This window comes from Myzus persicae, unplaced genomic scaffold (assembly GCF_001856785.1).
Source record: "Myzus persicae strain clone G006 unplaced genomic scaffold, MPER_G0061.0, whole genome shotgun sequence".
NCBI lineage: Eukaryota > Metazoa > Arthropoda > Insecta > Hemiptera > Aphididae > Myzus > Myzus persicae.
The window spans coordinates 1,528,611-1,545,693 of record NW_019104377.1 but is presented as its reverse complement, the minus strand read 5'-3'; the positions used below and the strand labels follow the sequence as shown (position 1 = coordinate 1,545,693).

The 17,083-nt window shown below is 29.0% G+C and overlaps 2 protein-coding genes across 2 annotated transcripts; one reads left to right on the top strand and one right to left on the bottom strand.

The window, feature by feature from the left end:
* Positions 1-5,999: 5,999 nt before the first annotated feature.
* On the top strand, positions 6,000-13,026 carry LOC111041671 (obg-like ATPase 1). The gene is made up of 10 exons (XM_022326025.1): positions 6,000-6,130; positions 6,299-6,492; positions 7,387-7,447; positions 10,431-10,558; positions 11,601-11,776; positions 11,852-11,929; positions 11,992-12,230; positions 12,488-12,584; positions 12,653-12,775; positions 12,857-13,026. Exons 2-10 carry the CDS (start codon positions 6,312-6,314, stop codon positions 12,965-12,967), a joined length of 1,194 nt encoding a protein of 397 aa, XP_022181717.1. The 5' UTR covers positions 6,000-6,130; positions 6,299-6,311; the 3' UTR covers positions 12,968-13,026.
* LOC111041672 (transmembrane protein 120 homolog) lies at positions 11,400-16,977 on the bottom strand. The gene is made up of 8 exons (XM_022326026.1): positions 16,416-16,977; positions 15,304-15,422; positions 15,067-15,234; positions 14,697-15,007; positions 14,416-14,639; positions 13,489-13,599; positions 13,361-13,428; positions 11,400-11,528 (listed from the first exon to the last, which is right to left on the bottom strand). Exons 1-7 carry the CDS (start codon positions 16,485-16,487, stop codon positions 13,369-13,371), a joined length of 1,065 nt encoding a protein of 354 aa, XP_022181718.1. The 5' UTR covers positions 16,488-16,977; the 3' UTR covers positions 11,400-11,528; positions 13,361-13,368.
* Between the last annotated feature and the right edge of the window lie 106 nt (positions 16,978-17,083).

The following is a 17,083-nucleotide window of genomic DNA, read 5'->3' as shown; positions in this document are numbered from 1 at the left end:
CCTGATCATTGTTATTATATTCAAATTTGCAATTTTTATCTGCAGGGTTAGCTACCTATACTATATACCTATTATTAATTGTACATCTATTATATCATTAAGTATATATAATATTATATAAACTCAATGCTAATACATACAAATTGTGTGATTGTGCTAAAGAAAAAAAACCGTTTTAAAAAAAATATTTACCAATATCACCTATGTAATGTATGCCGGTATATGTAAAATAAGTGATAAGAATGGCTACATTATATAAGTAGTATTTTGTTAGATTAAAATAATATATAAAAACCATTTAGCCATTTAGGTATACCTAATACCTAAATACATATAAATATATACCTAACACATAATTTATCGTTAATTATTGTAATATTATAGTACTAGAATTAGTCAAGGTAGATTGATATCAATCCACCTTGGTATTACTGGTATTAGGAACCTATAATAAATGGTGATAATTCAGCGAAGTCCATGTTTTGTTTTTGTTTTTTTAAATGAGGCTGGTTTTGTATATTACTATATTAGGGTACCTCTTTATTAAATAATTAAGATATTGAGGCCGCAAAATTTTGAAATAGCCCGCCCACATTTTAAAAAATTTAGCACCACTTTAAATGGTACCAACTATTAGACATAACAATAATACTAATAATAATCCAGTACTGTCAGTAGCCAATGAATTTATTGTAAGTAAATTAAAATTATAACAATATTTTATACAATATAATATAATAGTCACTCGATGGTATAGTATAGCCGTATAGGTATAAGTATTAAGTACCTATATACAATTTAATATATTGAAGGTTATATTTGTGAAATATTATTACTCTATGAAAGTAGGTATAAACTTTACTAAATGATTTTTGGCTATCATTATAATTATATATTTATATCGATTATTAGCTAACAGAAACGTATCAACTCTTAAAGGGGTGAAGGGTAAATGTAGGTGTCCATGAGTGTTCCCAAATTCAAAATAAAATACAAAATAGTCAATATAATAATTCTGTCGATACGTAATTACTATAAACTGTTTAAAATTGGTTGGATGATTATTTTTATCTTGCTAATTGATTTGGTGATTTGGTGATTAATAGTTATATTAAACATGCTTAAAATATTATTGGCGGTATTCGGAACAAGGCAGAAACGGTTAAGTATATGGTATTCAGGTAGTTATTAAAATATGTAGTTCATACTTGAAACGTTATAAAAATAATTTTAATTTATTTTTAGTGTCCATTCCCTGATTCAGGTATAAGCATAGATATTGGTATGAATAATGTGATATTATGTAGGTACCTATAATCATTATAGGTATAGACTTAAATTCTTTAAATTGTGAAATTAATAGACATAATATTATGGCGATTGGTGATATGACGTTATAAATTATAATGACTAAACTGTAGGTTGACTATTGATTTATTATTTGCATTTTATTTTTCAGGAGTTAAAATAAATGCATTTTGTTTCTATCGACAAGCGTATTAGATATATTTTTCAATTATTTGATTACATAAATAATATTATAATATATAATAAATAACCTCGCAATAAAAATGTATGCCATAAATTATTCTTCACAATGTATTCGAAATTTTTTCGGGCCTAATCATATTTTAAAATATAATTTGATGACATTTACCTATATCATGTTCAATGGCCAGTGCACACGTGCTCAGTTAAACACTCAAACATGCTCTTACTTCCAAATAACTGCGTATAATTCTTGAAATATTATTTAAGCCAGCAAACTCACTAGGGCTCTGCCAGGAATAAGTATTGCCCCCAATTTGAAATATACACGTATTCTAAAAATGTACTCACTAATTCAGAACACATTTAAAGATTAGTAATTAATTATATTATGATTTATAATGCACAATGGGTACTCATGTAACAAGATACAAGCATCTATATAACCGACGCACATTTGGTAGTTTGTATTTACGATACGAGATACTTACCATATACAAATAATAGGTAATCATAGTATATTCAATATTCATTATATTCTTTAAAGATATCGCGTTTGTGGTTTATCCGTGTATTCATATTATTGAATCTGTTTATTATAATACGCCATCGTGAATTACATCTCGAGGTCAGGTAAATCATCAGTCATCAGTCATCATCAACCTCTAACTCTAAATTTTAAACGATACAATTTTGTAAAATAATATGTTAATGGTGCAGTAGTGCAGTACTTACACGTCATGGTATAACTGGTGCATATAATATAATACATTATATACTGATTATTTAAATATAAAAATATGATTATTTATATTCGATTTGAGAAATGTATTTACGTTCAGTTTTATATTTCATCAGGGATTATAAAGTTACTTGCGTGCAGTTGTTGTATAATATTAATATAGATATAAAAATGATAATAATGTATACCTATTAAATCGATGAAGCAGTATAAATAGATAGGTTTTTTGACACCAATAGAGTTTGGAATGTATAATATTCATTATATACCTCCCTATTTAATACCTAGGTAACTGTTGTACGTATCTACATGCGCGATTCCAATAACGAAGTGGTCAAAGAATATTGTGATGATATTATTTGTGATATAGCAACGACTATAATACCTGCGTACCTATACTAATACTATAACAGTCAAGTATGACGAAATATAAAGTTTGCATCCTTGAAAGTCAAAACGATAATATTGTTTTATATCTACTTATTTCCATTTTTTTTAATCATTATGTGAAAACAACATTTTTTTTTATCTATACCAAAATGTATTGAATCTTATTTGTATGCTATGAAATTCAACGAACAAGACTAGCCCTTCCGTAACTTTTCTCTCACACACGTCACTATTCACATGACCTATAATAGTCTATTGAATACCTATAGGCTATAACTTAAGCAATCAAAACATATTATTTTCAGCATAACTTGCATAACATGTGTACTGAAATGCCCTTAATGTTATGCACTTGAAGTCCTAAACAGTTTATACGTAATTAAATCATGTAATATAGTAAAACAGTAATACGACAATTACGAAGTGGCCCGATTTGAACGGGTTGAGATTGAAACCACTTTTGGGTCTTGGTGGTAATGAAGAATCAGACATGCGAGGCATCGTTATTCGTTACCGATAGCTCACTCTGCAGGACCGCTCTGAACTACGGGCCAGCCAACAGATGGCACTTTCGGGCAATCTCATTCGCTGATGAACGAAATCAGCCAAATGTCTACTGCTATAATACTCTATTATAGGTGTCCTATACAATATATATCGTGTATGAGTGATATGCATTCATGAAGGTGCTGGAGAGGAGAATTAATGGTAAAAAAAAAGTGCAAAGAGTAAATGGAAAAATAATTATTTTTTACTGTAAATTACTTATACAGTTATTTGTTATTTAGTTATTATTATTAACTAACAATAAACAACGGTCACAAATACGTCTTTTTTTTTACTCTTATGAGTTGTGACATGTAACAATTAAAAATATTCAGGATTTGAAGAAAAATGTCTATATTAAATCAATCATTTGCATCAGTGATATAACGCAAACCATTGTCCTGCAATTTGCAAACGAAAAATTATCAGAACCAAATTCTCTATATCATAGGTACCTAAAAAATCATAGATTTTTAAACAAAGTCCTGTTATACTGAATACTTGATTCAAATAAACTCTGAGGTTTTTAGGATATGTTCGACTTTTATAATTCAATAGCCAGTGGGCAGGCAATGTTTTTTTTGGGTGTTGGACTTTTTTTCCTGATATCCTAGAGCTGATTAACGCTAAGCCGTGCTGCTTAGCCTCTGCTACGTCACTAGCTTGTTATTAGTCACACCGTGGCGCCGGTAACACGGTGCATTATAGAGTTTAAGTATCAAGTGGTTTACAAAAAACAAATTATCTATTTTTAGCGTATGCTGAAGTAGTTCATGAAAACAATTTGAAATGAAGACAAGTAATCCCGACGAACCCGATTTAATGGAACTAGTTAAACAGTCACATAGTTTTTCTTAATAGGTACACATTACATTACCGAAGCGCCAAGATCTTTTCCACCGAACGTTATACAAGTAGGCGGCATTCATTTACAATCCGAATACCTACGTCTTTGAAACGAGGTTCCATATAAAATCATCATCTCGGTGGCGTAATTTGACCATTAGGTACTGCAGATTTGTTTAAAGGAGGTGAATTATTATCATAGAAATATTCGGTTCTTAGAAAAATAACGTTTGAAGTTCATCCTATACTTGTGCATTTATTCAGGCTTGGAGGACATAAATTATAATAATCTCCTAATATTGATTAAAAATGTATTATAATTTTTAGAAAAACACTTAATACTGGCACAATCCTAAATTTTAAGTGAGTAAAATAAGTTATTATACTTATAATTATGAATTAATATTAATGTAATAATACATATTTATAGATAGGTACTTTCAAATTGTTTCATTAATTTCATTTTATTTTATTTAAATACAGACACTTTGTTCAAGTGCTTTTTTTAAAAGTAAAATACGTATTTGAATATAGGTACTGAAAAAATATTTGAATACAAATTTTGCTTGAGTAGGTACATTACAAGACTGCGCACAGACACTAGGTATGTAGAAAAAAATCATCAGTACCTACCTACTTAGAACAGTCATTGTAAAATATTATTATAATACATTAATACTTACCCATGAAGTAATAAAAATAGAACATAGTTCAATTGTATAATCTCAACTCTCGAGTACGAAATTATTTTTCTAAGATCACGTCATCTCGACAAACTACTTGGTAACTTACTGGTATTGGCTGTATAAGACTATTAAAATAAATAACCAACATGTACGGAACGATAGCGATGACGTACATTTAGTTGCCTATATACAACGCTGTGTAATCGACATTTTAAGATTGAAATTTGTTAACCCAAGTTAGGGATAATTTCCATGAACTATCTACTAGCGGCGAGGATAACTAACCTCCACCTCCAAAATTCAGTTCTAAGTACGGTACTGGCAACCCCCCTATATTTGACAAACATTTTCGTTGAATATTCGATTTTTGCTAACCCGAAAAAAAATTCGTTTGGGAGCCAACATTTAGGGTAAAAAACATATTATCACTATAAAAGTAATAGCCAATAGGTTAAAAGGTAATATATCTATAATATTATTTTATTCACTATTCAGTATCAGTATAGCCGTACGCCCGTTTACCGTACCTATAGGTAATATAATTGTGTATAATAAATAATATTATAAATACATAATACATATTGTAAGTTAAGGTTTCTTTTATGAAAATGAAATATTTGATATAATATTAATAATAATAAATTATAATTAAATTATATATTTAATTATAATTAATTATAATATTTGATTAGTTTTTCGGAGCGTATAGATAAAAAAGTTTTTTAGGGTACATACAAATTGTATTAGTGCTTGTACCCATAAATATATTATATTATATATATATAATAATATATATTTACAAATACATCACCGGTCAGTACATACCATAGCAATAAGCGAATCCAAATGACTCATTTGAAATGAGCGGTTTATTACGTAAAGCTACAACTTGTCAGCCTTTGAACTTACGAATTAAGTGTTTGTAGTTTTATGACCATAGTTCATGGTTATTACCGTTTACCACGTTCTAAAATAGAAAGATTTGTTCGTGTAATTGCCTAAGCAGTAAGCGATAGACAAAATTGAAAATACGCAATTTGCAAATAAATGTATATATTCACGAAAAAGATACATTACCTACCATCCATTACAATTAACAGGAGTACAACACAGTTTATTTTAAACTATTTTATAATTAATCGCAGTATCTATAATATGTAATAACCGATTTTGTGTAAAATGTGTAGATCATAAATTCATAAATACATAATTTTTCAAAATTAACCTCAAAGTCGGCGTGGATATAAACATTGGTATCAGTAGTGACAATAAATGATAACAGATAGAACTATCTCGATTGAAGCACATTTTGAAGTTCAATTGTTCAATACAGTAATATACTGTCGGTAGATTTAGATTTTAGTTCTAAAATCTAATATTAAATTTAACTTTAGTAGTTAAGTTTTAATAATAAACACTACACCAATTGTGTGTAAGTATTAAAATGGTTATTGTTGTATATACTTAAAAAAATAAAAAATATTTGTAATAACTGTGCAGTTTAATGTAGACGAACCATTTTATGTTATAATTATTAATTAGGTGATTACTGATTAGTACATCATTACTTAACCATTGAAATATAATGTTGATTAATTAGAACTGTAAACATCATGCCGCCCAAAAAAGTTGAAGAACCTGAGAAGAAACCACTCATTGGACGTGTAGGCACAAATTTGAAGGTTGGAATCGTTGGTATTCCAAATGTTGGTAAGTCGACATTCTTCAATGTCCTCACCAAAAGTGAAGCTGCAGCTGAAAATTTTCCATTTTGTACCATCGATCCTAATGAAAATAAGTATTTTTTGTAATTTATTATAAAATTAGTATAATACCTTATAATATAGTTAGTATCTATCTGTTTTGCCAGTGGTGTTGAATTCGATTCAAAAATTGGTTTAGTTATTAACTAAGACATCATAATCCATTTCATCATTCAAGACCTATACAATGAGCTTAAATATCAATAATGTTTCATTTTCACTCAAAAATATCCAAGATAATATCAATATACTATACAAAACAGGAGGGGGTGCTATTGAGGCCAAAGCCTTAGATTTGAAAATGTATTTTTTTATCAATATTAGTTAATATATTAAAATGTGAAATACTAAATATCTAAAGTGCCAACAATACTATATTACATGTTTATGGATTATAATTTTTAAGCCAAGAGTAATTTATAATATTTATATGAGTAATGAGTTATAACAATGTAAGCAAATTCTTCATTAAATTTTTTTTCTCTAAACTGGTTGTTAAGTAATTTTATTGTAGGTTTATTATTTTATCTGTTATTTATTTGTATTTCCCTAAAATGTAGAGTCATATCTATTGGTATTAGCAAGGAAGAACATATTATACAAAATAAATAACATTTTTTAAAAGCCAGTCAATTTTTTTTTTAATATTTCAATTTGTTTTTAGGTAAAGAAAATAAAATACTTTTTATATCTACCTACTATGATTTATTGAATAAAGTAATTACAATATTTTTACATATATGTATAAAAGTATTCATTTTACTCAATAAATTGTTTTTACACACCACCTACATCCAATTTATATGGTTCAATATTTAAATATCTGTCTTAAATATGTGTTCCACACCACTGTATTTAACTATTGTAAATATAATTATTGTAATTATAAATTAATGATATGATTTTTTTTATTCCCTTCTAGCAAGTCGTGTACCAGTACCTGATCAGCGATTTGATTATTTAGTTGAATATTTCAAACCAACCAGGTTAGTATCTACTACAATTATTAAGAATTGCATTTAATAATCTTTTAAACAATGTTCATCAATAGTGAATTAAAAATTGAAATTTTTGATATATTTAGATTAATGTTCAGCTATTTATATTACAAACCTATTCACAATATTCTTTGGTATGTGGTATTGAGAAGTTAATAAAAATGATAGTATAATATGTATACGTAGTATAGATATAATATTATTTATTATAATAATTAATATGGTATTAATATGATATACCTAAGAAGTAGCAATGATTTTGGTAAAAAGTAGTTCAATATACTGTAGATACTAATAGTAGTATAAATAAATTGTTAAGTCCAGTGTGAGAACTGACTCTTGATATTTTGAAATTTTTCAGGAGGTATAATATAATTCCTTGTTATTGTATGGACAAAATTCTTTTTTTTTATTTGTTTAAGCTTCGACAACTTAAGCCATTAGCTGTAGGTTGTGGTACTGTAGGGTTTTCGGAACTGTAGGGTTACGGAACACGTGTGTGTTTGTTTGACAGAATTTCTAGTGGGCAGCCGTAGGTTTCTGCCATGCCCGGTTGGGGGATGGTGGGGACAAAATTCTTCTTTATCAGAAAACAGATAAACTTGTATTTCCAAAAAAATTGGCTATAGTCTGTTCTTAAGTTGGACTTTTCAATCATAAGATATCCTTATAAAATAGAGTTTCAAAGATTTATCATTGAATTCAAATTGAACACATCCGTAATGGATGTCATTGTAATAATGACCTATTAGATGATAGTACACTCAAAACCATACTATACAGGCATAAAGAAGAGCGATTTCATAGTTAATTCATTTTAGAGATATATTTTTAGATATCTTAGTAGATTTTTCAAATTTAAAAATTGATTTACAATTTTAATTGGCAAATACATTTTTTTACTAAAAGTCAATATTTGTTTTCTCTCTCAGACCCACGTTCAACGTAGATACAAAACTCACACCTAAACTTTTTAGCTTTTATATAAAATTACCTATTACATATATTGTAGAAGATAATATTATTTTTAAAGGTTTGACATACTGCTTTTATATTTTATTATTATTTGACTTTGTTGGTATTCGGCTTTCATAATAAAAAACAATGTTTGTAAATTTAAATGATGTTTAATCATGATAATTAGAAATGTAGATAATGAGATAATATCATTCTCCCTAACATATTCTCTATAATTTTTGCAATGGGTGATTTTACTCGTACTCGAAAACATAAAAAAAATGATTCTGCATACAAATGCGTTTAGTCCAAGTTGTGTTTGAGCCAGAGAGAGAGAGAGAGAAAACGAACAGTGAGCTGACATACTCTTGAGTCATTTAAATCTTATTAGGTATTTTTTTTTTAATATTCCAAGTAAAATGCATTCATAACTATTATAGACATGTCAAAGTATTAACTTAAAATCTATCAAATATTATAATTTATAGATGTACCTATGTAATACAATATCACGACTAGACGTTTACAATTTAAATATAAAAACCAACAAAAAAAAGTATTTGATTCAAATAAAATAATGAATGCGCTAAACACCTTAGCTATTATGTAGTAGATAGATAAAATATAAATTTAAATCAGTTTTTGAATGGTTTGGGATATTTGATATTGTTTGGAACAATATTCACGTGTATCATATGATGAAAATACAACGAAAAACGCGTAATTTTCATTGGTTATATTATATTAAAAATAATGACGGTTTTTACAATCTACAACAGAAGCCGGCGGATCACTCGCAATTAACTTTAATAGCCCATTAAATCATGTTTACAAATTACTGTACAGGTACGGCGGTGCCAAAAATATTGTCGGCGCTATAATAAAGCATTCTGTATTTTTGTAATATTATATGAGGCTGCAGGTTCTAGGTACCTATACCTCCTCTTATTTGTAGGTCGTAACTTATATAAGTACCCTGCAGTCCGACGGAATGCCCGCGGGGACGACGGACCGGGTAAAAATCCAAAAACCGACAGAGTCCTGGCCCTCTTAATGTGACCTAGCTATTAATAAGGTCAGCGAGGTATATTAATGTAATATGAGGTAGACAATTTTTCGTTTTCATTCACATCGCGCAATAAGTGTAGATTGGTACCTATAATACCTTCGGAATGGCTTCCCAGTTCCCACAACCACTTCGGCGCCGCCACCGCCGCCGTCGGGTATACTGATTTATTGGGAGGAAATCTCGGTCGGTAGCTGTGGTTGTACCCACCCATCCGCGCACCGCCGACGTGTAATTCCAGAGGACGAAAAAATCCAATCAACGGTCGTTCCCGGTGGGCTTTGTAATTTAAAAATTTTCCCCTCGTAATTCACCCTTTGGTTTAACGGGATTTTAATTCCGGACGCGGGATAGCCGGTAGGTAGGTCGTAGGTACACCACTATACACTTTTAATTTAGTTTTATACTTGTATATACAACTCTCCGTCGTTATATACGCCCGATGAGACACAACATCCATATACATAATGATGAACCTAGATATGTGGTACTCATCATCCTACTTGATACACTTACAAGTTTACAATATATATTATAATTTGTAACAATCAGTGCTAGGATTATTTTTTTTGATCTCTAGGATGGCATACCTAGAAGGATTCAGGCATTAGAGATTTAATTTATTTTAACATTTTGTTTTTCAATTTCCTGACTTAGATTATCTAAGTGAATTTTTTAGCATTTAAAAGTAATTTTTGTTGTTTCCTTTCATAAATACCTGTTGAGCTCTTCGGCCATGTCATAATTACTGTGTAATCAATATTTGACACCAATTACTGTATTGTTTATGTTTATTTTATCTATCAAGTTTAGATTTCTCTATACTTATTTGTTATTGTGAAGTACAAAAGTACAAACTAAAAATTGTTTTAGATTTTTTAAGTTTTTAGGTTACATTAATTCTAGACTGGTTTACAATGTTTGTTTATATATTATATTTTTTCCCAGCAAAGTCCCAGCATTTTTGAATGTTGTAGACATAGCCGGGCTAGTCAAAGGAGCTGCAGAAGGCCAAGGTCTTGGGAATGCCTTTTTGTCACACATAAAAGCGTGTGATGCTCTGTTCCATTTGTGCCGTAAGTTTAATTTAAATTTAAAATAGTGTAAAATGATCTAGAATTAGTGAGCTGAACTATGTTTATTTTGAAAAGTGTTGATCATTTATGGGGTGACAGTAAGATATCTTGATCAATGATTGGAAGTTACGAAATATAATAATAAAGAGTCTATTGGCATTGTAACATCTCTAAATCATAAATTTAAATTTTTATTTTAAAATCAACAATTTTACACTTCTATACTAATTAGACAGAAACTAAAAATGATGTACATACTTTGCTATGAATAATATTTTCTTAATTTTATAAAACTCGTTTTTTGTTTTTGATTTAGATTATTTTTGCTAACCAGTATGGCAGTATTTAAATCTTATATATGATTTTGTATAGGTATATTATATAATAGCCTTCAATTTAATTTAATTTATTGGTTATGATATTAAATTTGATATTCATAAATAAAACATTTAAAATTTAAACGTATAGCTTATTTATAAAGTGTATGCTTTCTTGTATCATGATACAAAAAACAAATTTTTTAAAGAATTGAAATAAAACAAAACAAAATATGATAATCATTTAGTATAATATGTTACTAAGTGGTAAATACATAATTATTTTGAATGCAGCAAATAGTTTAGAGTAAGAATATATTTGTTTTTAAACACCGTATACTAAGTTAGAATTGTGTTGATATTTTTTTATTATGATTGACATGATTTTTTACAAAAACAAAATACAAAATATTGTTTTATTTTATGTATTTTTTCCCTATTGTTATTATTGTTAAACATACATAAATGTATTATTTTGTATGTACCCTTCAAAAATTAATAAATAAAACATAACTATTGTGCAATGTTAATTATTCATTAAAATTTATTTTTTTTTAATTGTTACATGAAAATATTTTAAGATGTCTTCATCTATACATTTTAACAATCGTATACCTAAGTCTTGAAGTTGCAATTCTTTGTTATCTTTTACACTGAAAAAATTGTAATAGTTATAATCATTCTTCACATAATAGCCAATAATTACTAATATATGTTATATCTAGGTGCATTTGAAGCTGAGGATGTAATTCACATCGAGGGTGAAGTCAACCCTATTAAAGATATGGAAGTTATTAATGAAGAATTACGTTTAAAAGATGAGGAATATTTTAATGTCAATTTGGAAAAACTTGAAAAATTGGCTATACGCGGTGGAGATAAGAAACTCAAGCCAGAATATGTATGTTGGTTGCACCTATTCAGTCACTATTCAGTTACAGTTTAAATGATTTTAACACTTCAATTATATTTGCAGGACACTTTTCTAAAAATTAAAACTATTTTAGTCGATGAAAATAAACATATCAGGTTTGGCGATTGGAGCGCTCTTGATGTAATTAACAATAAACCAGAATTTGGATAACTTAAAATACTGATAAATTTTATTATTTTCAGATAGAATTTCTCAATAAACATATGTTCATTACAACAAAGCCAGTCATTTATTTAGTAAATCTATCGGAAAAAGATTATATCAGAAAAAAGAACAAGTGGTTGATAAAAATTAAAGAATGGGTTGACAAAAATGATCCTGGTGCAATTATTATACCGTTTAGTGGAGTTTTTGAAAATAAAATTATTGAAATGGAAGTACCAGAACGCAAAAAATACATGGAAGATGTTCAGGCTACAAGGTTAGTTATTAGAAAAAAAACATCAAATTTTAAGTTAGAAATTCAAGAAAAATTGAGATTTGAAATCAAACTGTTCAAATAAACAATAGAGGTTTGAGTATGACAGAATTAATTTGGAATTTTTTTTAAATCTGTTATGGTTAAATTGTGAAGTTGACTTTGGATACTTTTGAGTTAGCTGAGAAAGAAATTAAGTTTGATAAAATCTACCAAAATGTATTATTATTCCTATTTTTTATGTAAATATTTATGATTAGTGCATTGGACAAAATCATTATCCAAGGTTACAAAGCATTGCAGTTACAGTATTTTTTCACTGCTGGACATGACGAAGTCAAAGCTTGGACTATTCAAGTAAATATATAATAGTAAATTGTTCATAAAATTAAGTTGTATTTTATTTTTTTTTTCATTGGTTATAGAAAGGTTTTAAAGCACCCCAGGCAGCTGGAAGAATTCATACGGATTTTGAGAAAGGATTCATTATGGCTGAAGTGATGAAGTTTGAAGATTTCAAAAATGAAGGAACTGAAGCTGCTTGCAAAGTAATTAATGAAATGCTTATTTATTCATTAATTTATTTATAGGTACCTACTAACACTTTAATATAAAATTGTTAATTTCAGGCTGCAGGAAAGTATAGACAACAGGGCCGAAATTACATTGTTGAAGACGGGGATATTATATTTTTCAAATTTAATGCCGGAGCTGGTTTGAAAGATCCAAAAAAGAAGTAAAATGTTAGTTTCCTAACATCTAACTTAATAATCAATAAAATATTCTAATAATGATATAACTTGTTCAATATTTGTTATTATACTTTATACAAATTTGTTCTCATCTGCTTCAAAGGAATATCTTCTATAATTGTGCAATGAATAACAAGGACTTTCTGTTAATAGATTTTTAATAACGCCTTAAATACAAAATTAAATTGGTATATTAAAACAAATACATAACATTATAAAATAATGTGTGATGGTGTATTAAATAAAAAATCTAAATTCTAAATGTTACACCATGTATTCCTATAAATAATTTATTTATTAATAATAATAATAATAATAATAATACAACTATTTAAAAAAAAAAGAGACTAAGAAAACATTGATTTAAATTATAATTCTTACTTAGTTTTTCAGTCACTTTTTTTGGGGTCAGCTCCGAGTCGATTGCCAGACATTTTTCGAGTATACGTCTATAAATAGTTATTTAATTATATGACATGAATATTGGTCTAATATATTTTTAATACTACCTTAATAATTCGTCTTATTTTTACTTCTCTTAGTTTTTCTGGAATTACCATTGAAGTAGTAACCGCGTTTCCCAAGAACAATATAAAAAATAACCCTGACAAAACAGGAACCTAAATAGTATATAAAAATAATTAGTACATGATAATATTTTTTGGTTACACATGATATTAAGTTTAGCCAGTTAATTTGTCTTTATCATACAACATTGAAATTATAATATCAAAAACAATCTATTGTACAACTTTTTGTTTACAATCTTAAATTATCAAAATAGCACTAAAAACTATAAATATGCAAAAATGTGTTAAAAGAAAATTGTATATGACACTGGGAATGTGTGAAATGAATTTGTATAGAAATCTTATTTTAGAGTTTAAACGTTCTAAGACTTACCAGAAAAAATGTGCAAATGCTAAAACTTATGATTCCAAGTCATAACTAATAATTTAAAAGGGCAACAGATCCAGAATTAGTTGTTCATTGTAATTTAAATTTGTAATATTTAAAAACACATAAATAACATAACCTATAAAATATATTTACATCTCAAAAAATATTTAATCACAAATGTACTTATTGTTGACTTTTTAATTATCACTTTTGTACAGTTAAATAAATATTGGTTTTTAGATAGATATTTTAACAACAAGCTCTTGTATTGTATTTGTTTTTAGCCACATTTTATTATACTATGATGTGTAATAAAAATAAATATCAGTATTATGAAACACAGCCATAAAAATAATTATTTTATCCTGGTTTTTGTAATTTTTTTTATTAAATATAAAATCTTATAATTAAAGGTATGCCTTAGCTATTTTATAATTTAGACGGAAATTGCATAAAAATCTGTGTTAGAGTTTGATTATTATAGGATATTATTTAAACTGACGAATATAAAGTATTATTTAATTGTATTTACTGACCTGCCAAGTGGCATGTGGATGATAACACAACTTATATAATGTATATGCGTTGTACAATTGGAAAATATATCCTAGATACAAGAATGGCAGTAGGAAACTAAGACCACGCCACATCCAAGAATGGAAACCTTCAATGGTGATATCCATGTTATGACGTTCGCCTAATGCTTTAAGTCTATATAGAACTCCTTGCTGGTATACAAACTGGAATGATTGAACTACGCCTGGAAGTATATTACAGTTAGAAATGACTAAACATTAAATTAGAATATAATACTTACTAATGAGTACATTAAATATCATGAACTGTGGCCTAAATATGAACCACGTTTCGGAATTTGGCCAAACGAGGAGTACGGCTGAAGCCACAGTAGATATAAAATGATGTACCCTCCACCATCCTTTGATTTTGGAGCCATTTACTTTCAATATGCTTTCGCGTATTGTCAATGTACAATAATACCAGACCAAAAGAAACAAAAAGGTCAATTCGATTCCACGTCTATGTGTCACCAAATTCAATAGAGATAAAAAGAAACCAATAATGCTAAGAACCAATTTGAATTTTTCATATTCATCTTTATATCGGAATCTGTAACACATTTTATTTGTCAAACAATGATTGATTTTTTTCAATTAAAATATTCGCACTTGTCTTCTTTATTCAAAATTGATACATTTACGTTGCCCAGTATAATTTTCAAGTATGTTCCATTGGGTTTGGGTAGTGATTGTTCAATATCCGACAGTTGTTGGCGACGATGGTTAATATCTTTCCAAAGTCGTTGTACGATGTCTTGACGTTCATCATTTTCAAAACTAAACAACAATAACCCAGAATAAATTAGACTATAAGTTGTCAAAATGACAGAATTTAATTAAAATTACTTTTTTAAAGATTTTGCAATAAAATTTAATCGATATTTTTGGTGACTGACTTGTTTCATACACTGACCTTGAAGATCACTAACCTCTTCTACCTTGGCTAAATATTCTTTATTGGCATTCTAAAAATAAAAATAAATTATTATTATAAGAACAACATTTTACGGTACTTAACGGTACCCACCTAACTTATTATACGGGTACTAATTAATAACGATCATAAGTAAATAGGTTTTATATAATATGTGCCACAACTGTTATTATTCTTTGATAATGATAACCATATGCATTATATTGTACACCTAATTATTATTTTATTGTGTACAATGTAGGTACCTATTATAATTTAGAAGGATCTGATATCATAAAATCTAATTTCAATGTAAAATTGTAGAAGTTGTTGGTTGCACATTAATAAACTACCTAGATGAAATAAAACAACAACAAATACTTAGTAAAGAAAAGAAAAAATACTGAAATTCAATAAAAATAATTTGAAAGTGATATGGTTGATCCAGAAGTCATTCGATAGGTACATTTATATTATAATACCTACTTTGAAATACTAAGAGCAACAGTAGGTAACTTATAATAATATTTTTGACTAATGTCCTAATTTAACCACTTGATTTAGAATGTTTTAAAGTATTTTACTATAATTAGGGCCTATAGCAGTTTTAGAGTCCCGAAAAGATCAAAGAATGACCCATGACCAGTCCATTAAATTATGGACCATTACATAAATCATGTATAATGATGTATTATACCTATCTATTACTTATCTATCGTATTAATTACAATACTATTAAATCAAAATTTTAAATATATTTTAATCTAGAAATATGTTATTCGATCATATCTGTCATAATATTATAGGTACCTATAACTAATTATTTAAGTGCAAGTCTATGAGACAGAATTTTAACTATGGTTTTGGATCTTTGAGCACGGGGAAGACATAAGAAAACCTAGTACCTATTGATGGAGAAAACAGAAAAGCCTAGGTTGTAATGGCAACAGTATCGTAGCACACTCGATTTATATAGGGAATCGTTTCGTAGCCAAGATCTCTGAAGATTTTATAACACTAATAAAAATATAGTCGTACAACGTACCTCGAGAGTCTTGTAGTCGCCAGCTATCGAATCCCAGTTCTCGACACACTCGTCTAGGTTGGCGCACTCCATCGCAGTGCGTATTGCGGTCTGGCAGTAGTCGAGTCTCGGGGCGGGTCAAAGATTACGGCGCAACAACCGGCCAAGGTTAAAATGCGTCTGTTGCCACACTCAACAGCAGTGGCGGAGTTCGCGGCCCGATCGCGACGGACGAAGCTCGTTTATTGGTGCGATCGCGCAGCAGCGTCATTTTCTCAGCGGACAGACCGCGTCATCGTCAGGTCTTGGTCGTGGTTTTATCTCGCGTGGACGGCGCACGTGCTCGACGGATGGCTGATCACTGGACCTGTTTTGTGCTATATTGATGATGCGGTGCTGTGTTGTTTACGTCGGGCAGCCGACGGCTGACGGTCGACCGAGGAGGGGGGGAGAAGCAGGAACCCAGCGAGGAAAACTGCGAAAATGCGGAATCGAGATTCGAGAGTGGAAAAATTAAAAAAAAGCTCTGAGCTTTAATATCGGAAGTAGTCGTAGTCGGTTGCAACTTGCGGCTGATAACTGATAACAGTCGAAAGTTGATAACGAACGAGAGCGCGCGTCTTTTACCGGTCGAACCGCGGTGCCCAAAGAGGTTTCAAACGTCACTCAGTACCACGTCTTCTGAGCTG

Excerpts from the sequence above, each read along its gene's own strand:
- LOC111041671 (XM_022326025.1), top strand. The coding sequence starts at position 6,312 with ATGCCGCCCAAAAAAGTTGAAGAACCTGAGAAGAAACCACTCATTGGA. Across the intron at positions 10,559-11,600 it reads TGCTCTGTTCCATTTGTGCC|GTGCATTTGAAGCTGAGGAT; the intron begins GTAAGTTTAATT and ends TGTTATATCTAG. Across the intron at positions 12,231-12,487 it reads GAAGATGTTCAGGCTACAAG|TGCATTGGACAAAATCATTA; the intron begins GTTAGTTATTAG and ends ATTTATGATTAG.
- LOC111041672 (XM_022326026.1), bottom strand. The coding sequence starts at position 16,487 with ATGGAGTGCGCCAACCTAGACGAGTGTGTCGAGAACTGGGATTCGATA. Across the intron at positions 15,423-16,415 it reads GCGACTACAAGACTCTCGAG|AATGCCAATAAAGAATATTT; the intron begins GTACGTTGTACG and ends TTTTATTTTTAG. Across the intron at positions 14,640-14,696 it reads GATATTTAATGTACTCATTA|GCGTAGTTCAATCATTCCAG; the intron begins GTAAGTATTATA and ends ATATACTTCCAG.